The sequence below is a fragment of the Monodon monoceros genome, unplaced genomic scaffold (genome assembly GCF_005190385.1).
Source record: "Monodon monoceros isolate NGI ecotype Baffin Bay Population unplaced genomic scaffold, NGI_Narwhal_1 Super_Scaffold_3, whole genome shotgun sequence".
NCBI classification, from domain to species: Eukaryota; Metazoa; Chordata; class Mammalia; order Artiodactyla; family Monodontidae; genus Monodon; species Monodon monoceros.
Genome location: NW_021703780.1, coordinates 102,322,936 through 102,346,994, shown reverse-complemented (window position 1 = coordinate 102,346,994; position 24,059 = coordinate 102,322,936). Strand labels below are relative to the sequence as shown.

The window sequence follows — 24,059 nt, the reverse complement described above, 5'->3', positions numbered from 1 at the left end:
CACCCGCTGTCCCGCAGGCCTGAAGGCCGACAAGGATGGAGTGCCAGTGTTCAAGTTTCCTCGCTGGCGGGCAAGGGGACAGGCTCTCCCCAACGTGGTGGCGACGTACCAGGCCCTAGGAGCCGAGCTCAATGTGCTGCCCTTCTGTAGCCAGTTCATCCCCATGGAGATCATCAGCGCCCCCCGCCACGGCTCCATCATCTACCACCCGAGTCTGCTCCCTCGGCACCGGGGGGCCTCGGCCATCAACTGGTGAGACAGGGCCCAGACACCCCACCTGCCTGAATCGTCCCCGTCCCTCAGCCCGGAGCTCTTCTCTGCGCCTGAGGAGCAGGTGTCACGCGGTGCCTGTGCGCGCTGCTGGACGGCGTCCATGCGGTAGATCACAGCACGATCCCTGAGGAAGAACTGGGGTCAGGCAGCGCCGTGCACCCCGCGTTCTCACAGTGAACCGCAAAGTGTTCCCGTCCTGCAGCGGGGTTGCCGGGGCAGAGTGGGCTGAGGGGCTCCCTGAGGCCTGCTCTGACCCCCTCCAGCTACCGGTGCTTTCAGCAGCCCCCCGCTTGGAAAGAGATAGAGATGGAGGAAAGAGTCACCTGAACAACATAGTCTGAGACAAGAGGTGATGTATGTATCTGGAGGGTGGAGCCGTTCAGAGGAGCAGTCAGGAAGGGGAGACATCTGAGCTGGAAAAGAGAGCGGGTTTGTAGCCAGGCTGGTCTGATTAGGATTCAGGCTCCCTGACCTCCAGTCACGTCTCCTCACTTCTCTGGGCCTTAGTCTCCTTATCTGTAAAAGGGGCATACGATGCTGTTACACCAGTGGGGAGGAAAAGTTACACGAGGCGTTAAGGCTTTTAGCACACACAGTTGGCACACAGTCGGCATCAGTAAACACCATTTTCCTTCTTCAGTCCTCCCCTGGGGAGATGGGGGTGTGCTGCAGGGCGGCGTCGGTCACAGGGGCAGCCCCCAGGGCCTCCTTCTCCTTCTTCCTTCCGGACTCAGGTTCCACTCCTCTGCTCCCTAGGACCCTCATCCATGGAGACAAGAAGGGTGGGTTTACCATCTTTTGGGCAGACGATGGTCTGGACACCGGGGACCTTCTGCTCCAGAAAGAGTGTGAGATCCTCCCGGACGACACTGTGAGCACGCTGTACAGCCGCTTCCTCTTCCCCGAAGGCGTTAAAGGGATGGTAAGGCTGCCCCCAGGGCCTCCCCTGCTGGCACCCCCACCCCACCACCACCCCACCCCGCCCAGCTCCAGCCTGCTGCCCTGAGCTGGCCAGGATTCTGGAGGGGGAGAACGCTCATTTCAGGGTTTCAGAGGCAGGATTAGGACATATAATATTGTATATGCGGGACTCTTGCTTACAACTGTCAGAACAACTCAACAAGCTTTAGCCAAAAAGGGACATTTTTGGCTCATTTAAGATAGAGACTCCAGGCAGGATGCCATCAAGCCTGGCTGAATCCAGAAGCTTAAGGCCTGTCACGGGATTCTATCTTTCTATTTCTTCACCCTGATTCTACTTTCCTCCGTTTGATTAGCTTCATCCTCAGGTTGCCCTTAAATGGGAGGAAAAGTAGTCACTTGTGGCTCAAGTTTTACACCTCTTGATTCTAGGGGAAGAGAAGCTCTCTTTCCCCTAGATATGAATAAAAAATCAGAGGAGACTCTGATTGGCTGATTCAGGTCATGTGATGACCCCAAGCCAATCACTGGCTGGCATGGGGGAGCACTCTGATTGGCAGCCTCTGTCACATGTTCCGGTCTTGAGGGCTTCTGGCCAAGGCTGGCCCAGGTGTGGTCATTGCACTGAATTCGCGCAGGGGGAGGAGGGCCGACCCAAAGGCTGATGTCCGAGCTGGTTGTGCAGGCCCCATAGAGGTGGTGTGTCTAGCCGGCGAGGCCGGCCAGGACAGGAGTCAGATGGGGACATCTCCATAGCACAGCAGTGGCTGCGCCCCCAGCCCTGGGCCCCATTATGTGGCCTTGGATCCACCTGTTCACAGGAGTGAGCAGGGAGACCTGCTGGAGGTTTGACGTGAGAGGCAGGAAGGGGTCATCTTGTTCATCCTACAGAAAACAACCAAGAGCATCCTTCAGGGCGGCGTCCAGTGGGCAGCCGCTAGTCACTGGTGGTTATTAAATTAATTTAAATGACTTGTAGTTAAAGATCAAGGTCATCAGGCTCACTGGCTACGTTTCAGGTCCCCAGAAACCACACAGGGCTGACGTGGAACACGTCCGTTACCAGGGGAGTTCCCCCTGGGCAGTCCTGCCTTAGAGGCTTCTGAGTTCTCCCGGCTTCTCAGCCTCGGGTCTCCGGGGGCTCCCACTACCACCTTCCCTCCCTCCGGGCCCAGCGCCTTGGCTCTCCTCCCCGACGTCCCTGACTTCTTCTCCACAACCTTCCTCTTTCCTGGAGCAGAGAAACTGCTTCCTGCTGAACTTATTAGGGACCTCCAAACCCATCACGCAGTCCAGGAGCCATTCTGCCTAAGAGACAAGGAAGGTTTTAGAAACGTGGACATTGGTGTGTGTTACACCGTAGAGGGCTTTAGCTTACATGATCTTCTAGGGCCTTGTGTGGGAGAGAGGGCGGTGTCTTGCAGTCATTGATCAGACTGGAAGTAGATTCGAGCTAATTTTACCTGTCCCTACAGCACCCACTCCGTGGGTGCCCCGTCACGTGCCCACATGGTGCCAGGTGGGTCTGTTCAGTGAGTGGCCTGGTCCAGACTCAGTGTGAACCCAGGGTCTGAGAGTTGGGGGGCCCTAATGTTGGGGACACCAACCAACCCTTGTCTCTCCCCAGGTTCAGGCTGTGAAGCTGATCGCTGAGGGCAGAGCCCCCAGGCTCCCTCAGCCTGAGGACGGCGCCACCTACGAGGGGATTCAGAAGAAGGAAACAGCCCAGGTGAGTGCCAAGGCCCTGCCCACCCAAAGCCTGCCTGTACCCGGGCTGGGGAAAATGGGCAGCCAGGACGTACCTGTTAAAGGCCAGAAGAAAGAGCAGCCCCAGTGCAGGAAGCATGCGCTAGGCTCGAGTGGCACCTGGACAGGCAGGGAACGGGGTCTGTTTGGGTGCTTCCCGGTTCCTCCTTAGGAAGAGGCAAGCGGGCCCTCAGGGAGAAGAGCTGGTGTGGGGGGAGGGTGTAAAAATCAGCCGTGCTGCTGGCTCCTCATATCTGAGATGAGACACCAGAGGGAATTCAGTTCCTCGGGACTGTCACAGGTCGGGAGCCCAGGTGGGCCCCTGGGCTGTAGCTGTGCTCAGGGCTCGCGGGGTGCTCTGTCGGGATCTGTGTGAGCCCTGTAAGTGAGGAAAAGCCGCCGGGGGGGGAGGGATGGGATGGAACAGGACTGCACTTTGTGTAGGGCCTTGGCCATCCTGAGCACAGAACATTATCTCCCCCAGGCCATCCTGGAGTTCACATCCCGTGAAAGACTGAGGGTCCACGCGCACCCAGATCCGGGTTGCCAGGGGGAGGCCCAACCCAGCTCTGGGCCTCCGACTGGAGTTGAGAGGAAGCCAGACTTCCCAGCCCGTGCTCAGGGCTCCACCCAGTGTCAGGGTCATCAGGGCAGGAGGGGAGGCCAGAGGTGTTGCCCAGATGGTCAGGGAGAGGGGAGAGACCACTGAGCACACACGTCCTGCCCCGCAGATCAACTGGGATCAGCCAGCAGAGGCCATTCATAACTGGATCCGCGGGAACGACAAGGTGCCGGGCGCCTGGACGGAGGCCTGTGGGCAGGTGTGTCCCAGCGTGGCCGGGACGGGCTGTGCTCCGTGTGTGTCCCCTGGCTGCACAGCTATCAGAATGTGGCTGAAGTAAGCGATACATAGCCATTGCCCAGACCCCCAACCCCAGCCAGGTAGGTGCCCCCGGCCCCCTCGGCCTTTCCCTCAGGACCCGCGTGGCTGAAGGAGAGGGGCTGGCGCAGAGCGAGGCCGCCAGGCCCAGCGGCAGCTCTGGGGTCGAGCTGTGCTGGTTGTCCGACTCTCAGCCCCGGGCTGTCAGAAGTCCCGAAATAGCGGAAGGAAAACTGATGACTCGGCGAAGTACTGCTAAGTAAGTTTATTGTGCACACGTGGAAAAGACGGTTCCGGGCTCGGGAGCCCTCGGACCACACGCGGTCTGTTGATGAGCTGTGAACCGAGGAGGCAGTGACTGGTTATAACAAGAATTTGCTCAAATGATAGGGATTTGGCTAACGGTTACTTCATATCCATTTTGAGGAACAGTGCAAATTTTGCTTATGATTTCCAGAGACACAAGCAAGACGTGACTGAGGTCAAGTTGGTCTTGACCAACTTGCAAAATAAGCTAAATTAAGCTCTGCTCCTGTGACTGAACTGGTTTTGTCTGCTCAGGAACTCTACAAGGCTGGTCTGCATTTGTGTTTGATTTGAGCAGCTCTGAGAGACCCCAGGCCCAGCCCTGACTTGTCTTTGCCCCGGGGGTGGGGCCCTTTGGCCGAGCTCCGTCGAGGGCAGCCCTGTCCTCCATGGAGCCCCAGGCTGTCCCAACCCCTGCTCACAGGCTGGCTGCCAGACCGTCCAGGGTCTCTGCTGCCTGCGCCGCCACCAGACCCTCTGCACGGTAGCCAGGGCTTGGTGGTGTCCCCAGGCAGCACCCTCACTTGGCGATGCTGCAGCAGACCTCCTGCCGGTGACTGTCCCCCCGGGTCGGAGGTCACGGGCCAGTGTGCGGTGACGTAGGGCCCCTCCGAGGCCTCAGTGCCTTCTCCAGGTCTCGTCTGTGCCCCCATTTGTGCCCTGACCCTCACCCCCACCCCATGATTTCCCAGCCCCCCCAGCCCCTCCTGGCCCCCCACAGTGGGCCTCTCTCATCCAGCACCTTCTGCTTTTCCTGTCCTCAACAGAAGCTGACGTTTTTCAGCTCGACGCTGAACACTGAAGGCCTGGTGCCCGAGGGAGAAACTCTGCCCATCCCAGGAGCCCATCGGCCAGGGGTGGTCACCGGAGCGGGACTCATCCTCTTCGGGAATGACGACCGAATGGTAACGTTGCTGCTGTGGGTCCTCTGTCCGTACTGTAGGCTGAAGGCCACACACGCCTGTCCAGGGGCTTGGGCCCCACAGGGAGGCTTCAGGCTTTTCTGGAGGAAACGGGAAAAGGAGACCACAGGCTCCAGGAGGGAAGACCCTCAACTGCTGGGTCGGCCGGCTTCTTCCCTGTCCCGGGAAGGCTGGCCCTGGGCTCTTCCTGCCCAGGTGCCCCCACCCAAGCTGGGTGCCCTGGGTGGGTGTCAGAGTTGGGGAGGCCCTCTCCGGGGAGCCCGGACCTGGAGTCCGGGTGCCCAGGGCACGGTCATTGGACCTCTGTGCCTCAGTTTCCTTCTCTTTGAACAAGGAAGCCACACCGGGCACATAACACGCTCTGACTCACCTTAGAGAAGTGCAGCTCAGAGTGACAGCTACGATTTATGCAACTAAATATTTATAGCATCTCTGCGTGCCAGGCACTGTTCAAAAACAGCTGGATGGTTTAATTTAGTTTTCCTAACAACCATATGAGACATGTATCAGTACTATACCCATTTTACCGAGTAGAAAACTGAAGCAAAGAGGTTAAATCAGCTGCCCATCTTCACCCAGGCTAGCCTGTGGCAGAGCTGGGAGTCCAGCCCTAGCTCTGGCTCTGAGGCCCACCGCTCAGCCGTGATACTCTGCCTTGGTGCTCACCCCACGCAGCAGTTGGCAGATCTGGGCCTTAAGGTACCAGGGGCAGAGAAGAAGCAGGACAGGCAGGGGTCTCTGAGCACTTTGGGGAATTTCAGCAAACACTGGGATGCTGAACGCTTGGTAGAAGTGGCACGCACAGGCCAGGTGGGTGTGGGGCAGCTTTCGTCGGACTGGCGTGAGCTCACGCTGGGTGCCCCCCCCCGCTGGCCTGAGGCTGCCTGCAATCTGCAGTGACTGGGAGTTTCAGGTATTCGTGGTTGATGCCTTCAGACGCTACGTATCTGTCTCCGATCATGTCCCCAAAGCAGATCTGAAACAAGAGCTCTAGTGCTTGTGAGTTATCGAGGGAAGCGGCTAGGGCAGAGGAAAATGCTCAGCAAAGATACAGGTTCTGGAGCCGTACAGCCTCCTTCTGCCCCCCGGACAGGCTCTGCACTGTGAATTGCTTCTGCCGACTACGCCCCCGCATCCTCACGGCACTCAGGCCTGGGTTTCCACCCCCACTGGGGAAGGGTGAGGGGCAGCGAGGCGTAGCCCCTGGGCTTCTCTGCATGACCATGACTGTGCTTACCCCCCAACAGCGATCAGCGAGAAGGGTGCACATGTAGACCACTAGCGGCAGGCGGAGGAAGTAGGGGGTTGGGCTAAGTCCTCCGTGAATCCGTGAGGCCGGCAAAGTAAAGGAGCAGCCTTCGTGGAGACCCTTGGTTGAGCGTCTTTCAGGAACTTCCAGCTGGGGCCTGGCTAGGCTTTAGCTCCAGAAATCTCCAGAGCATCTTGGGAAGACAGCAGGGACGCGCAGTCAGCCGGGAGCCCAGCTGTGGTTCCGTCCGGTGTGTACAGAAGGTGCCGTTTTCATAGACCACTGTGACCCGACAGACGCGGTCCCTGCCGTGAGCTCACCTGCTTCTCTGCCCCGAGGGGCACCTGCTGACCTGTGCCAGGTTTCTAGGGAGTTTCTGGAAGCTGGGCTCTTGGGTGATTAGTTGTTTTCTCCATTGACTTTCAAGGTAGTGCTTGAATTACTTTAGTCTAACGAGTAGGCATCAGTTTTATAGGGTAACCCAGCCATTACTGGTTTTCGAGCTTGAGAGCATGGTGGGGTGGACGGCAGGGAAGGAGCTCGAGCGGGTCCCTATGGCAGCAGCCTCCTCGTCGGGTCTGGGCTCCCGGGCCTGCCTCCGGGGAGGATGGAGGCGAGCGTGTGCCCACCGCTCGGGCAGCCTCGGGTCCCGACAGCCTTCCTTTGGCAGCTGCTGGTGAAGAGCATCCAGCTGGAGGATGGCAAGATGATCCCAGCCTCGCAGCTCTTCAGGGGGGCAGACAGCACTGGCCTCGAGCTGACGGAGGAGGACCTGGTCACCGCGGAGGCTGTGCGGGTAAGAGACACCTGCGAGGCCGCCGTCTGGTGGGGCAGGTCGTGCACAGCAGGTGCGTTTCACAAATCGCACCCCCTGGGGTCGGGCTGTGCACACCGTCTAAGGACGTATGTCCTGGCCCCGGGCACAGTGTTGGTCCTGTCCTGTCACAGGGCTTCCTGATAACCCCCTGCCCCTCCTTCCTGTGCCACCGGGACCTAGGATTCGGCTGCTGGGTCCGACTCCTCTGGGGACACACTGTCAACAGTGGGCAAATAGAATAGCTGGAGGACCCAGTTGTCCTGCCGTAGGGCATGTGCGCCGGAACCTTCCGGAAAGGCCTCCCGAGAGGGAGACCCCCACGTGGTCACCAGCACAGGTGTCACAGTCGGCCGCCCTGGACTCCGGGCCACCCCTCCCGTGTGCCGCTGGACACCACTGCCCTCTCGGAGGCCCGGTGTCCCCCGCACCTGGAGTCCAGGCATCGGCCACTTCCCAGAACCGCCCTCCTGCTCTCTGCTCCACCCCCCTCTCCCTGGAAGGCGTGGTTTGGAGGGTGTTTAGCTGTGTTGCTCAGAGGGCGCTGGATGGATTTTCAGCTGTTCAATCATTCGGTCATGGGTTCGCTTATTTGAGATAAGCGTCCAGACACTAGGGGTGTGATGGTCAGCAGTGTCTCTGCTGTCACGCGTGTCCCTTCTCACAGGAAAGAGAGCTGGCAAACGACCAGGCAAGGGATAAAATAATTTCTGACGGGAGATGTGCTCAGAGGGCAGTAACGGTGACGGGAACGAGGTGCCTGGAGGCCGGGGATGCTGCAGAAGGGAGTTCGGGGAAGGCCACCCTGGGTAGGGATGTGGTTTGTGCTGAGACCCAAGTGCAGAGAGACGGCAGGCACAGCAAATGCTGAGAGCCGGGGAGCCGCGGAGGGCCAGGCGGCGGCCGCGGGGCCACTGCATGCTCGTGACCAGTGCAGACGCAGGACCCAGCAAGGGGGGACGGGGGAGCCTGCCGGTCCGGGGGCCACCGAGCACCTCCTCAGGTGGAGGCTGAACATTCTGAATGTCTATTAAAAAAAAAGCCTGTTCATTCAAAAAGTATTCTTGGAGCAAATGCTCTGGCCCTGGGCCTGAGCCTGCCCTGGGGTTACGGGGCCAGCTGGACAGACTGCCTTTTGGAGCTGGTGGCCGAGTGGTACCGGGATGGCTGAGGCTGGTGGCAGAAGAGGTAACAGCTTAGTGGCACCTGTTAGGACCTCAGTACCGCTGGCCGTGAGCCCAACAGTCATAAGAAGAGCAGATGCTTCTAGAGTGTCCGGGTTACTCTAAACTGAGTTCCAGACGTGCAGCAGAGGCCTCACGGGCTCTGAGGCAGCATGGGCTCCTGCACCCCGAGCTCTGCCAGCCTCATTCCAGGGATGCTCCCAGGGCTGCCCCCAGCCCCTTGCCCAGATGAGGAGACCGAGGCAGGGGAGGCTGCCTGCATCTGACGGCTTGTCAGGCGCCGAGCTGGGGTCTGGACGAGGCCACGCGGCCGCTCGGGTTCCACACACCCCAGGAGGGCCGGTGTGCAGCACCCACACAGCGACAGTGACTGCTGGCCCCAGGCTGAGCGAGCGTTGCAGTCAGTGAAGGTTTGGAGGAAGAGGTGATTTAGCAGTTGACCTTGAAGGATGCCCAGGATTAAGTGTGAGCTGGGGGTTCAAGGAAGCCTGTCACCAGAGGGTGAGAGCCTGGGTGGAGGCCCGGGGAGAAGGGATGGCTCAGGACGGCTTCTGATGGTCTCCAGGAGGATGGGGGGTGGGAGCAAATCCAGGGCAGCCTCCTGAGAGAGGCCAGGCAGGGTCAGCCTAGGGGTCGCCACGGGCTGGTCCTGGTTGGGCCACAGCCTGGAGCCCGGCCTGAGTATGGGCCTCCCGGTGCCTGCCCTGAAATACCCGGCTGGGAGCTGCCCAGAGAGCAGTTGTCCCGTTGTGTCCTGTCGTGACCCATAGGATGGCCCTCCTGTGCTGCCCACTCGGCTCTCACTGCCCTGTCCACGCTCGTCCACGAGGCCTGGGGCAGGAACCACTGCCCTCCACAGGCCCGGGACAGAGGGGCACAGAGCCAGCACCCCCCGCTTTGCTCTCCCTTCCACGTGGCAGCACCCCCACACAGTGTCAGGCGGGGACACCCACACTGGGCAACCCTCCAGGTGGGGCTGGCGGGGGGGCAGGTCTCGGGAGGAGCTCCGGCACATCTGTCCTCCCGCCCCCCTGGACCAGTGTGGGGACCCCCGCGAAGCTGTGGTCAAGATGAGGTGGGTGTACGGACAGCAGCCTGGGCTCCTGCTTCCCCAGGGAGGCTATCACCCCAGTACCATGAGGCACCCGGGAGCATCAGAGAGTGGAGTGGACGGGCCAGCCTGGCGCCGGGCAGTGCGCACGCACCCGGGGCTGTTCTCACCCCCGCCGCTCGCGTCCGGGCCCTGGGAGCCACGTGCTCACCACTCCTGCTTTCCAGGGTGCCTGGAAACGGATTCTCCCCAACGTCGTGGAGGTGGAAGACTCCACTGACTTCTTCAAGTCGGGGGCCGCGTCGCTGGACGTCGTCAGGTAAGGCCTGGAGTGGGGGTGGTGTCCCAGGTGTCTCTAGGTCAGGAGTCACCCTAAAACGGAGTGGCAGGAAACCATGCGGGTCAGGGATCCAGAAAGGACTCACGAGTGCAGGCCTCAGGCCCACCAGGAGTGGACCAGCGGGAGCTGGGACAGCTGGGCAGGCATGTCCTCCCCCAGGCTGTGTCGTGGCCCCAGAGCGGCCACTCTGGGACTTGGACGTCTAGCTGGTGGCTCCTGGCTCTACAGACGTGAGGCCAGCAAGCAGACAGGTGTGGACCACTGCCCTGACTGGTCTCAGTGGCCACAAGCCCACCCAGATTCAAGGGCAGGGGTGGGACTGAGACTCACCCCTCATGGGAGGAAGATCAAACAATGTGCGGCTCTCTTATTTTTTTATTTATTTTATTTACGTTTTTAAAGTAAATTTATTTATTTATTTTTGGCTGTGTTGGGTCTTTGTTGCTGCACGCAGGCTTTCTCTAGTTGCGGCGAGCGGGGGCTGCTCTTCGTTGCAGTGCGCGGGCTTCTCATTGTCGTGGTTTCTCTTGTTGTGGAGCACGGGCTCTAGGCTTGCGGGCTTCAGTAGTTGTGGCACACGGGCTCAGTAGTTGTGGCTCGCGAGCTCTAGAGTGCAGGCTCAGTATTTGTGGCTCACGGGCTTAGTTGCTCCGCGGCATGTGGGATCTTCTCGGACCAGGGCTCGAACCCATGTTGCCTGCATTGGCTGGCAGATTCTAAAGCAGTGCGCCACCAGGGAAGCCCTGCACGGCTCTTTTAAAACTGCCACAAGCCCAGCACCCCGGTGAAAGCCAGCATGTGTGGGGAGGGACCAGGCAGGTAGGCCCTGGCGCAGGTGGGCCCGTTGGGCTGGAGCGCGGGCAGTCAGGGAGTCGTGATTGCAACTCTTTCTATTTCATTGGGCCCGTTGGCCTGGAGCGCGGGCAGTCAGGGAGTCGTGATTGCGACTCTTTCTATTTCATTGGGCCCGCTGGGCTGGAGCGCGGGCAGTCAGGGAGTCGTGATTGCGACTCTTTCTATTTCATTTTATTTTTTGAAACGGATAGTTGTTTACTTATTTTTTTTTAAGTCTTTATTGAATTTGTTACAATATCGCTTCTGTCTTACATTTTGGTTTTCTGGCCGCGAGGCATGTGGGATCTTAGCTCCCCAACCAGGGATCCAACCCACACCCCCTACATTTTAAGGCCAAGTCTTAACCACTGGACCGGCAGGGGAGTCCCACAAGTCTTTTTAAATTTTAGGAATGACTTTACGTGCAGTGAGGTGCACGGATCTTGAGAGGACAGTGTGGTAGCTTTGATTTAACGTGTGTAACACACACGTTATAGCACATGTATAATATATATATTACGTGATGTATATCGTATCTCACAAGCTACACGTTGATGAAGACATGGGCCCCAGCCTCACTCCAGGGGATCCCTCCTGCCCCTCCCCAGTCGGCGGCCCCCACGGATGATCCGTCACCACAGATCAGGTCACCCAGTCTTCAACTTCATGTGAACTGTCTCTCTTGCCCTTTCACAGTGGTAATAAGTTCTAATTTGTATAAAGAGAAGGATAATTTTGTATCTGTATTCATCAGGGATATTAGCTTGTAGTTTTGTTTCTTCTGCTGTCACTATCTGGCTCAGGTATCAGGGTAACGCTGACCTCGAAAAGTGAGTTTGGGAGTGTTTCCTCCTCTTCCGTTTTTTTGGAAGAGTTTGAGAAGGATTGGTATTAATTCTTTTTAAATGTTGGGTGGGATTCACCAGGTTTTCCCTGGTGAATCCCACCCAAAGTCCTGGGCTTTTCTTTGTTGGGAGGTTTTCGATCACCAATTCAGTCTCCTTACTTGTTATTGGTCTGTTCAGATTATCTGTTTCTTTATGATTCAGTGTTGGTAGGTTGTGTGTTTCTGGGAATGTATCCATTTCTTCTGGGTCATGCAATTTGTTGATGTGTAATTGTTCACAGGAGTCTCTTATGATGCTTTTTATCCATGTGATATCCGTTGTATCGTCTCCTCTTTCATCTAATTTTTTTGTTTTAGTCTTCTCTTTTTCCTTAGTCTACCTAAAGATTTGTCTCCTTTTTTTATCTTTTCAAAAAGCCGACTCTTAGTTTTGTTGATCTTTTCTATTGTTTTTTTCCCCCCTGGTTTCTATTTTATTTATTTCCGCTGTGATCTTTGCCATTTCCTTTCTTCTGTTACCTTTTGACTTAGTTTGTTCTTCTTGTTCTGATTCCTTGAGGTGTAAAATTAGGTTGTTTATTTGAGACTTTTTTTCTTAATACGGACATCGATCACCATACACTTCCCTTTAAGAACTCTTTCTCTGGGTCCTATAAGTTTTGGTATGTTGTGTTTCCTCTTTCATTTGTCTCAAGGTAGTTTTTGGTTTCCTGTTTGATTTCTGTGGCCCATTGGTTGTTCAGGTATGTGTTGTTTAGTAGCCGCATTTTTTTGAATTTAGTTTTCCTCCAGCTTTTGATGTCTAGTTTCCACCATCGTGGATAGAAAAGATGCTTGGTATGATTTCAGCCTTCTTCCATTTGTTAAGACTTGTTCTGTGACCTCACCTGTGACCTGTCCTTGAGAGGAATTGGTACCGTGCTGCTGGGGGGAGTATCCTGTGTATGTGTGTGAGGTCCGTCTCACCCCCAGAGTTCAGTCCCCTGTCTGCCTCTTGATCTTCTGCTTGGATATTCTGTGCGCTATTGAAAGTGAGGTGTTGAAATCTCATGGATATTTGCGATGCTACTTCTCCCTTCAGTTATCTTAATATTTGTTTCGTACATTTAGGTGGCCCGATGTTGGGTGCGCATATGCTTATAATTGTTATATCTTCCTGGTCAATTGACCTTTAACCATTGTACAATGTCCTTTGTTTCTTGACAGTTTTTGATTTAAAATCTATCTTGTTCTAATAAGAGTATGGCTACCCCAGCTCTCTTTTGATTATATTAGCTTGGAATACCGTTACTATTCTTTTTCTTTCAGCCTTTTTGCATATTTTCATCTAAGTGAATCTCTGGTGGTATATGGATGGATGCTGTTTCTATCCAGTCTCATAACCTATGTTTTTAAGAGGAGAGTTCAGTCCATTTCCATGTAACCAGATTACTGATAAAGGGTTTACTTCTGCTGGCTGGCTGTTTTCTGTATGTCTTTTATGCTTTTTGTTCCTCAGTGTCTCTATCACTGCCTTTTTCTGGTACTATACCACTTGGATTCCCTTTTTTTTTTTTTTTTTTTTTTTTTTTTTTCTTAATTACCTTGGAGATAACAGTTCACATCTTTAACTTATACCAATGTAGTTTGAATAATACCAACTTAATTTCAATAAAATATAAACACTCATATCCTATATATAGTCACCCCACCCCTTTATATTGTTATTATCCTAGATTACATCTTTATACATTGAATACCCATTAATACAGGTGTTAAATGTTTGTTTTATGTATTTGCCTATTACGTGACGTAGTAAAAGGGGAGAAGCTGCGAACCGTACCAAAAGTACAGTAATACTGGCGTTCCTATTTACCTACGTAGTTCCCTTTGCTAGTGCTCTTTACTTTTCCTTATGGCTTTGAGTTACTGTTTAATGTCCTTTCACTTCAGCCTGAAAGACTCCCTTTAGGGCACGTTTACTAGCAATGAACTCCCTCAGCTTTTGTTTATCTGGAAACGTCTTAATTTCTCCTTCATTCTTGAAAGATAGTTTTGATGCATATGGAACTCTTGGTTGACACTTTTTTCCTTTCAGGACTTTAAATATGCCATCCCACTGCCTTCTGGCTTTCATGGGTTTTGGGGGGGAAATCAGGTTTTAATTTTATTGAGGATCCTTTGTGTGTGATTAGCTTCTCTCTTGCTGCTTTCCAAATTCCATCCTTGTCTTTGGGTCTCAGTGGGCTGACTGTCACGTGTCTTGGTGTGATTCTCTTTGAGTTTATCCCGCTTGGAGTTCATTGAGCTTCTCGAACGTGTATATTCATGTGTTTCCTCAGATTTGGGAACTTTGGGGGCATTATTTCTTCAAATATTTTTTCTGTCCTGTTCTATCTCTTCTCTGGACCTGGTATGATGAGTATGATCTGATGATGTTCCACTGGTCCCTGAGGCTCATTTTCATTTTCATTTGTATTCATTCTTTTTTCTTTCTACTCCTCATACTGGATAATTTCAGGTTCACGACCTTTTCTTCTGCTTGTTCAGATGTGCTCTTGAAGCCTCTAGTGAGTGTTTCATTTCAGTTATTGTATGTGTCAGCTTGACAATTTGTTTGGCTTATTATTATAATTTCTATCTTTTTCTTGAATTTCTCATGTTTTTCATAATCATTTTCCTAGTTTCCTTTAAGTCATTGAACACATTTAAGATGGTTGATTTAATGTCTTTGGTAATAATCCCTAGGGATGGTTTCTTTTTTCCTGTAAATGGGCCTGTTTCTTTGTATGTTTTGCAATGTTTTGCTCAAACTGGACGTTTTGCGTGTAGTGCTGTGTCAGTTCTGAGAGTCTGATTCTCTCACTCCGGGGAGGTTGTTAAATCTTGCTTGTTGAGGGTTGGAGCCATCCATTTGTGACTTTTCCAAACTTTTCTTTGCATGGTGTGTATACCTTGTTGTGCGTAATCATTGAAGTTTCTCTTGTTGTCCCTGGGGTCGTACACACTATGCAAAGCGTGTATGGGATTGGCCGTCCTTTGGGCCAGCCCCTCAGTGACCAAAAGCAGCCTCAGCACTTGGAACCCACGACCCAGATGTGTGGAGGACGAGGACCTCATTGCCCCCCAACCCCCGCCTCCAGGAGGCCACGGCAGGAGTGACCTGCTGCCACTGCTGCCTCCTGCCCTGGGGGTGGAAAGTCTGGAAGTTCCTGCCACACCCCAGCTCTTCACCACGTTCTACCCTGGAAGCTGCAAGTGTCACCAAGACTCAAGAATTCCAAAGCATTTGGTTCAGACGATTCCCGTCTGTTCAATAGTTGTTTAGGTGGAGGGATGGGTTTTTGGAGCTTGTTGCTCTGCCATTTTGTGTCTATAAAGGGGCTTTTATTCCTCTTCGGTAAATACCTAAAAGCGTTGGGAAGTATATGTTTAATTTTTAGGGGACTGCCAAAGTGCTTGCAACGTGGCTTCCAAAGTACCGTTTTACAATCCCACCAGCAGGGGGCGGGGGTTCAGGTGCTCTGCAGCCTCACCACTGGTTGGTGTTAACCAGTGGTTTTAAGTTCAGAGATGCTGGTAAGTATGGAGCTGAATCTCGTTGTGGTTGGTTCGCATTTCCTATTGACGAGTGATGTGGAGCATCTTTTCATATGCTTATTTGCCATCCATATTTCTGCCTTGGTGAAGCATCTGGTCAATCTTTTGCCTATTTTCACTTGGGTTTTTTTCTTAGAATTGATTTTAAGAATTATTTACGTATTCTGAAGCTGAGTCTTTGATCAGGTATGTGAGTTGGAAATATTTTCTCCCAATCTGTGGCTTGTCTTTTCATTCTTTTCACACTGTCTTTCAATGATTATTATTAATCTTCTATTAATTATTACCACGTGGATTGTCTCATTTACTCATCAGGAAATAGTAGAGGAGCCATGATTGGTCCAATTTTACAGGCAAAGAAACTAGGCTCAGAGCAATTGGTCACTTGCCCAAGGTCACAAATTCATAAGTGCTGGGGCCAGAACTTGAAACCAGAGCCTCTGAATCCACGGACTGGGCTTTTAACCCTAACTGTAGACTGACACCCACGCCTCGGGGGCTGAGATGAGCCACCACCTCTGCCGCTAGAACCAGGCAGGTCTGCCAGGCCTCCTCCAGGCCCTCGCTTTTCCATCTTCCCTCCAGACTGGTTGAGGAAGTGAAGGAGCTGTGTGACGGCCTGGAGTTAGAAAATGAAGACATCTACATGGCAACCACCTTCGGGGACTTCATGCAGCTGCTAGTGAGAAAGATGCGAGGGGACAATAAGGAGAGCCAGTGCGTCATCGACCACGTGAGTCCTGGGCCCACCACATGGGCCCGGCCTGCACACCCCTCAGGCACCCATACCTGTGGATCCACAGTGACACTTGGGGGAAGCCTGGATGTCCAGAAGCTTTAGTGACCCAAGCTTCCCTTGGTAATTCCAAATAGCCTAAAGATGCCAGGCAGCAGGACAAACTCAACAGAGGAAATTGTTGTCCAAGACTCAGTATAGGGGACAGATTCGGTCCCAAGACAGGAGACAGGGTATTAAGGAGAGACTTTGACAGTGTTCTTCTCTCTCCACCCCCTTTCTCCTTTGGTGGGTTTCCTGGCGTGGCTTCCAGCCCTGCCAGCTCACCCTGTGCCCCCGGGTGACCCTCACCCCTGGTCCTGGCTCCACCACCTCCCAGCAATGGCAGCGGCTTCCTGCTGGTGTCAACCTCTGGCTTGACTCGTGGCTTCTCAGCTCGTCCACCACCTGTGCAACCAGTCACCTGTGTGAAATTCCGTTGGTTGAAACGAGAGAGAGAGAGAGAGAGAGAAAGGGATTGGGAATGTTCTCCCAATAAGGAAAACAAATGATCCTCTACATTCAACTTGTATATATGAAGTATGAGGAAGTAACTAAGTGCAGATGTAATTTTTAAAGAACTGTGGAAAAACCATCCCTGGGGTATCTCGGTAGACTACCAACTCCTGTGGGAATTAGCTTTGTGGTAGTTTGTCTGGCTGGTGCTTTGGAACAAGGGCTGATGAAGAAAGTATGGGTGACCAGCGTGGACACCAGGCTGGCCTTAGGGCTGTGGACAAATGACTGCGGAAGGAGGGGCGGCATCCCAGAGGCTCCGCGTTCATCGTGGGATTGCAGGCCCGAGGGGCGGTGAGCGGGGGCCGCATCATGTCTGGGGGCCGCAAGTGCTGTCTGCCCACTGGTGCTTCCTGTGTGTAGAGGCCACGCAACCAGCCCAAGGTCAGTGGCAGAGCCGGGGCTCCAGCCAGGCAGTCTAGCTGCGGAGTCTGGCCCTCCATCTCTGCTTATCACTCAGCTGCCACCTCTGCCCACACGACCGCTCCCTGGGCAGCAGGGCTGGATCCGATGAGGAGACCGAGTAGCCCGGGCCCTTGCTTGTGTATTGGGGGGGCGCAGGGTGAGTGGTCCCTGTGTCTCTGGTGGGGTCGTGCCCATCAAGGACGCCCCTTCGCGAAGAATCCACACTGCAGCTCCGGCCTGTGGCCCTTCGTCCCCAGGTGGAAAAGACTGTGAACAAGCTGACCCTCCGAATGCCCCACCAGCTCTTCATCGGAGGCGCGTTTGTGGACGCCGAGGGCGCCAAGACCTATGAGACCATCAACCCGACAGATGGAAGTGTGAGTGCAGGCCCAACACCCCCTTGCCCCGCACAGGCCCCCGATGCCCCCTCTCCCATCTACTCCCCCTCTGGGTCCCGGCTGGGGGCCTCTGCTGGGGAGAGAAAACGCTGCAGTCAGCCTCCAGCCCTTCCTACAGGAACAGCGTAGAGGGAGATGCGGTGGGGAGGGTGATGGGGACGCGGGAGGACTCTGGAGGGTCTGCAGCAGAGTTAAGCCCTCCCAAGGAGGAAACGGAGGCCATTCCCTCCCCTCCACACCTCAAGAATAACCCCAGCATCAGGAGGGCCCACCTCGCATCTCGGGTTTGTCAAGACGCCCTGGCTGTAGCTGTCCTGCTCGGTGCACACGTATGGCGCTGTCACTTTCGTGCACGCTCACACACACCTTCCTACAGACACGCACCGCAGAAGACAGGGCCTCAGAATGGTCCTCTGAGGGGAGTTTAAGAAAGTGATGGGCAGGTTGTGTGGACCCAGACAGGTGCCCTCAGGCAGGAAAGTCAGGTGCTGCCACCACAGCCTCGGGGCCAGTTTTGGGAAGCCCGGGCAGGAGGCTGTGTGGATGCCTGGCGCCGGGGCCGTGGGCAGGGAGGGCACAGCCTACCTGTGGTGACCAGCAAGGAGGCGCTGGCCTCCGCCCTCCCACCCCATCCACGTGGCGGGAGGTATGGGGGCCTGTGCTGTCGGGAGGTGGGCACCCTCGGGACATGGAATGCAGGGGCGTTGGGCTGGCTTATGTCACTTCAGGAGCAAACCTCCCGCCTGCGCCTCACTAAATTTATGGGTCTCTGCTCTCGGTTTGCAAACGCTGGGCCGACCCTCGGCCTTATGGCTGCAGCCTGAGTCCGTCACCCTGTTTCGGGTCAGTGGGAGAGTAGAGGGAAGGCCCTCGGGACGTAGGAACACGGCCCTTTCTGCAGGCCCCATCTCCCCTCGTCGTGCAGACCCAGCCCATGCCCTCCTGTCCGCCGACCTTCGCCTCCGCGGCCGCCCAGGTGGCCAGGCAGGGCTTCAGGGCTCCACTCCACCACAGGTCATCTGCCAGGTGTCCCTGGCCCAGGTCAGCGACGTGGACAAGGCCGTGGCTGCTGCGAAGGACGCCTTTGAGCACGGGCTGTGGGGGAAGATCAGCGCGCGGGACCGGGGCCGCCTCCTGTACAGGTGGGACCTCGCCCGCACCCACCTTCCTGTCCCGGGCCTTCCTCTCAGGCCGCGGCTGGCGCTCACGTCCTCCCGTGAGGACGCGGTCCCGGAAGGGCAGTGTGACCACGGCCTGAGGCCAGGGGAGGCTTCTCAGAGGAAGTAGCTTGATAGGCAGGAGGGACTGTCCCAGGCGGGGGCCTGGGGGAGGTGCCCGGGTGGAGGGAACAGTGTGGGCGGAGACGAGGCACCGAGTGAGGGGGTGCTTTGGAGCGGAGCCGCCGCCACCGCCACCGCAGGCTAATAGCTGCTCCTGGGCCGGCCCAGAGGGCACTGCTTGCTTGCCGGGCGGGGCTCCCAGGAGCCGGGGCGGGGGAGGGGGGCGGGGCTCCCAGGAGCGGGGGGGGGGGGGGGGGGGGGGGGGGGGGCGGGCCGTCCTGGCCCTGCCTGGCTCCCGCTGCCGGAATCTTCTGTCTCGCGTTCCCCTTCTGTTAAACCCTCGGCCCCGTCGGAAGTCCAGGGAAGGGTCGGGACGCTCCGGCTCATGACCCGGGTGGGGGTGAGGCGCGGAGGAGAGCTGCTGCCCGCCCTCCTCGAGCCAGGCGGCCCCACTGGGGAGGATCAGGTGCCCCAGGAGGCGGGGTGGTGTTTCCAGAAGGGGGCTGCTGGCGGGTGCACCGAGCCGTGTCGGGGAGCCTGCTGAGCCGGCCTCAGAAACCCGTTTTTCTCTCTGGGTCCTGCAGAGCCGGGCTGGGGCCAGTTTGCGCTGCAGCTCCCACGTTGTCGCGGGGCGGGAGGGCCCCCGCCGTAGCCTTGCTGTCCGAAGACCTTTTGTGTCCACTCCGAAGGCCAGAAATGCCGGGGCAGCTGCCACACAGGCAGCCAGAGAGAGGGGCCAGAGTAGTTTGCAAAACAGAATGGAGATGGTGGCTTTGGGGCGGGCAAGGGCATGCCCAGCCTGCCGTATCTCAGGAGCCATCAGTTGTAGGAAGGCATTGGCTGGAGATCTGAGGCCCCAGGGATCTGGCAGAGCTGTGAACCCTGGCAGAGCAGGGACCCTGGTGGACTGCCCTGAGCCAGGCCGTGTCCCTCCCCCGAGACCCTCTGCTGCCCTGTGGTGGCACGTGTTGCAATAGCCCTACTGGCCACAAGGACCTTGGAGGAGGTGCCCCGAGCAGCTGCGTAGACAGACCCCTCAGGGCTGTACAGCTCCTGGTGACCCAGTCCTCTCCCAGTCCCGGCAGAGGGAAGAGACAGGATTTCCCTGGTCCATGGAGGGAAGTGGGACCCCCATGGATGCATCACAGGAGCAAGACACCACGCAGTTACGGGAGAAGCTGGGCAGAAGGGTCCAGGGGGAGAGTCAGAGAAAGTCACCAGATGCCCCCAGGAGCCGGGGAGCCGTGTACCCAGCTGCCGGAATGGACCCTGCAGAGCGGGTGGCGTCTGTGGAAAGCTGCTGCCCTGTGCTCGCACACTTCCTTGGGTCCACGGCCCAGAGTCTGGTGGTGGCCCGGGCTGCCGTGGTCAGGGGCCGGGGAAGGGGGCCTGAGCCGCCTGGCACTTCAGCATCTGCCCCTCCCGGTGCCCACCCCACAGACCTTCAGGAGGCCAGCGCTGCCTGCCCATTCTTCCCCGAGCTGGCGCTGTGCAGGGACCAGGCTCTGGCAGGCAGAAGGCTCCCTCACCCAAGCTGCCCCCCAGCCTCCCAAGCAGCTCAGGTGACAATTACTTAGGGACTCGTGACACGGCCACATCACACGCACGTGGCATTTTGCACAGGTGTGGCGGATGGAGGGATTGGGGGCTGACCAAGGAAGAAGACGTGGCCACGAGAGCCAGCAACACACCGCAGGCTTCATCGGGCGGCACCCCGCAGCGGGAGGTCCCCCGAGGCTGTAGTGGCGGAACAGGGGCGCTCCGGGGGGGAGAGGGACCTGAGAGGGGCTCCCGTGTCCGGGCAAAGTTGCCCAGCAGCACGCACGCCAGGGTCTCTGCGTCAGAGGACTGGGAAGGCCCGTGGCTGTAACTGCACAGCCCGTCTCACCAGTGGTGACAGCTGTCGGGTGAGGTTCCTGGGGGACGCATCCACTGATCGATGGCTAAAAATGTGCACATTTGGGCTATGTTTAAAATAGCTGGCTGTGTAAAAGTTGGCGCTGGCGGGCTTTTGAGCTAAGGTGTCTCAGGCTGCGAACACCTTAAAAGACGGGAGACATGACAACCTAGGGGCCGACACACACAGGCCACCTCATGCTGACTTTTATATGGATTTATGTCTTTGGCCTTCTGTCCTCGTAGCTGATGGAACCCTTGTCCTTGTAACGCCAACAACACGGTATCTCCACTGTTTGGTCTATAATTTTTCTCAAAATGTGACTTACCTTTGCTCTCGTACCCGGAGAGTGACCTGGTGCGTCCCTGTTTGTGCGGTGACGATGGGCCCTTCTGCTCAGTCCCCAGTCCCACTCGCCAGCCCCACGCTGTGTGCGGGCCGTGCACCCAGCAGGAGCGGGAGGTCAGGGAGGCCAGCTGTCTCTGTGCTCGCGGGAGAGGCAGGCAGTCGAACGCCTGTTCCAGCACATGTCTGTGCCGGCCGGAGAGTTTGAAGGGCGGCGGGAGCGGGAGGGTGCTGGCAGGACACTGTGGGCTGTGATGGCGGGGGCACAGGGACCACTGAGAGGGCGGCTGGACGTGGGCTCAGCCTGGAGGAGGCTGTGCAGATGCTCCGTCCCTCATCCCCGGTACAGCCGCGTGGAGTGGTTGCTGCTCGACACCGGCATGCTGTCCCCGGACAAGGCGTCTTCTCGCAGAGGCAGGAGGTGTAATTAGGAAGCAGTGGATCCATTGATATCCCAGGAAGGAAGAGAGAGAGGAGAGGAGGGGGACGGGGCACCATGCTCACGCCCCTCCAGCCAAGGACACGCCGCCGTCCCATCTCACAGATGAGGACACTGAGACCGGCACCTGAGTGAGGTGGTGCTGGCAGGGCGCCCGGCTCCTGAGGAGGGGCCCCGAAAGGGCAGGCGAGGCCGTGCCAGGCCTGAGCCCCGCGCCCTGCCCGCCCCGCTCAGGCTGGCCGACCTCTTGGAGCAGCAGCAGGAGGAGCTGGCCACCATCGAGGCCCTGGACGCGGGGGCCGTCTACACGCTGGCGCTGAAGACCCACGTGGGCATGTCCATCCAGACCTTCCGCTACTTCGCTGGCTGGTGCGACAAGATCCAGGTGGGGCTCCCATTGGGCGTCCGGGCCGGCAGGGCCCCCGAGGGCGGCACAGCGCTCTGACGGCCGATCCACAACCCGCCACAGCTTTGTGGCCTTAAGAAAACGCCGGTTATTCGCTCCCGGTTCTGCAGGTGGGAAGCGGGTCGGGCTGGGCTAGGTTCTGTGCCAGGGTCTCAAGGGTCGGTGTCGGGGTGTCACTGGGCTGGGCCTTGCTGGCGCCTCCGGGGAGGACCGGGTGTTAGCGGCGCCCAGGGGGCAGGGCTGCGGCCGGGGCTCCTGCAGTCCTCTCTCTGGTCCTCGCCCAGCCCTCCACACCCCATCCCTCTGACTCTGCTGCCACTCAGCAGAGGCTAGAGGAGAGCCACCTGCTCTCCCCGAGGTTCCTGTGCTTATGCTTGGCCCACCTGCACCACCTCCCCATCCTAAGGCCAACTCTGTCATACTGTGTCATCGTACGGGCAGCTCACCAGGTTCCAGGGGTCAGGGCCTCACTTGGGGGCCATTATTGGAGGTTTTCCTGCCGCAGGCAGTGGTGGCTGAGCCCTTCCAGGGAGACCCACGACCGTGGGGTTCTCGGTGTCTCTGCTGAGTCTGGGCGCTCGCCCCGTCTGAGTGCAGGCGTGAGCTCAAGGGAGGGGTTCTGCCCGGTGCCTGCTCCCCGGTAGCCCCTGCATCACAGGCCCCCAGAGGCAACGGGCCCCCACCCTGGCCCTTCCCTGCCCCAGAGGCCGTCCCCGTGCAGGACCTGCTTCCTGTCTGAGACCAGGCTCAGCACCTCACCCCCTGTGGCTGCCCACTCCGCCCGGCTCTGGACCCCTCAGCTGTCCTGTCCTGCACAAGCGGGGGCATCGGGACACAGCCCCTGTCCCTCCCTGGGTCCCAGGCGCAGGCTGGCTGCCCACAGGGGAAGGGGTGAGGGGCCAGAGCCCCTCCCGGTGATGCTGCTGCTTCTTCCAGGGTGCCACCATCCCCATCAACCAGGCCAGACCCAACCGGAACCTGACCATGACCCGGAAGGAGCCCATCGGGTGAGTCACACACTGGGCACTTTTTAGGACTGCGCGGGGGGCTCAGATGTCCCCTCTGTGTATTTATCAGACAGCCGTTTATTTGCCAGCCACTACCTCCCAGACATGGCAAGGGCGGGAGATGCAACAAAGAGAAAAACCAATGAAAATTCCTGTCCTCAGGGTGAAAACAGCTTTGGCCTCCACAGCCCGTTCCCTGCCAGGCACTATTTAACGACTTTGAGACCATAATTGTGTTTAATCCCTATAGTAACTCTCCGTCAGTCAGGGTCATGGGGGGAAGAGAGGGCACGCCCCCCAAATTTTATCTGAAGAGTGTAATACCGGTGTACTTAAGGACAAGGAATTCCTACACAGCAGCAGGGACAGGAACCCTCAGCGAGACCAGCCCGCAGCACAAGGAGGAGGACAGACGTCCAGTCAACATGGAAAGACTAGGTTTGGGAGGGATTTTAAACTCGCAGCGAGGGGCCCCATCTTACCAACCGATGTCCAAAGGCCCGTGGGGGCAGCAGGCCTGCCTCGGCCGAGGCCACCCGGCAGTGACCGCTGAGACCTGGCGTCTCGCCCGCGAGGCTCAGTGTGGGGACTCGCTAACGCAGGACGGGGACGGGCACCCGAGGAGACGGCATGTGGCAGAGCTAAGGGCTCAGCACGTGGATGCAGACGCCGCCGGGAGAGGCTCAGTGCCGGGGGAGAGCATGGGGTCAGGACACGGGGCTGCAGAAACCACCCCCCCAGCAAAGAACTACCCGGCCGAGGCGTCAGGAGTGTGGAGCCAGGACCCAGCTCAGAGCCCCCTTAGGTGCAGGGGCCAGTCACGTGAATCTGCAAGGTCCCTGAGCCTCAGCCCCCGCACAGGTTGCCCATCCTGTCGGACTGAATAGGACGCTGACCCTGCCTGGGTGCCTGGCTGGCCGGGCGAGTCAGTGGGGAGGCCTTCCCTGTACTGGTGAGTGGGGGGCTTTGCCGGGGCTTCGTAACCAAGCACCACAGCCTGTAAGACTCGTGCTGCGGACTTTGGTCATCTCACAGTCTGGGGCCCGGGGGTCCCAGGCTATGTGTCGGTAGAGTTGGCTCCTTCTGAGGCTGCCTCACTGGCTTCTGGTGATGGAGGCCACCTTGGTGCTCCTGGGCTCTGCCCTCGTGCCCACACGGCCCTCTCCCTCTGTGGCTCTGTCTTCACAGGGCTGTCCGTTCATAAGGACGGCGGTCACGTGGGGTTAGGCGCCCACCCTAATCCGCACACCTTCCTACAGACACGCACCGCAGAAGACAGGGCCTCAGAATGTCCTCTGAGGGGAGTTTAAGAAAGTGATGGGCAGGTTGTGTGGACCCAGATGGTGATGATGGTGATGAAGACAATGGTGAAGATGGTGGAGGTGATGAAGACGGTGATGAAGACGATGGTGAAGATGATGGAGGTGATGAAGATGATGGTGAAGATGGTGATGATGGTGATGAAGACGATGGTGACGATGGTGAAGAAGATGGTGATGAAGAGCGTGGTAATGATGGTGGTGAAGATGACGGTGAAGATGGTGATGGTGATGAAAACGATGGTGAAGATGATGGAGGTGATGAAGACGATGGTGAAGATGGTGGAGGTGATGAAGACGATGGTGATGAAGACGATGGTGAAGA

At 57.1% G+C, this 24,059-nt stretch overlaps 1 protein-coding gene across 7 annotated transcripts in view; it reads left to right on the top strand.

The window, feature by feature from the left end:
* The window catches only part of ALDH1L1 (aldehyde dehydrogenase 1 family member L1), a 45,611-nt gene that overhangs the window by 5,126 nt on the left and 16,426 nt on the right, over nucleotides 1-24,059 (top strand). For 6 of the 7 annotated variants that reach the window (XR_003796759.1, XR_003796761.1, XR_003796760.1 and 3 more), the window contains 12 exons: nucleotides 18-252; nucleotides 1,030-1,195; nucleotides 2,822-2,923; nucleotides 3,672-3,761; nucleotides 4,894-5,031; nucleotides 6,969-7,094; nucleotides 9,575-9,666; nucleotides 15,533-15,680; nucleotides 16,901-17,020; nucleotides 18,056-18,183; nucleotides 21,237-21,387; nucleotides 22,345-22,415. Coding sequence is in view for 4 of the 7 variants with exons in the window: in XM_029243439.1 (XP_029099272.1) it covers nucleotides 18-252; nucleotides 1,030-1,195; nucleotides 2,822-2,923; nucleotides 3,672-3,761; nucleotides 4,894-5,031; nucleotides 6,969-7,094; nucleotides 9,575-9,666; nucleotides 15,533-15,680; nucleotides 16,901-17,020; nucleotides 18,056-18,183; nucleotides 21,237-21,387; nucleotides 22,345-22,415 (1,567 nt within the window). In the remaining 3 variants the exon portion in view is untranslated. Of the gene's footprint in view, nucleotides 1-17; nucleotides 628-1,029; nucleotides 1,196-2,821; nucleotides 2,924-3,671; nucleotides 3,762-4,893; nucleotides 5,032-6,968; nucleotides 7,095-9,574; nucleotides 9,667-15,532; nucleotides 15,681-16,900; nucleotides 17,021-18,055; nucleotides 18,184-21,236; nucleotides 21,388-22,344; nucleotides 22,416-24,059 lie in introns of those variants that run through there. The other variant, XM_029243441.1, reaches the window with a different exon arrangement.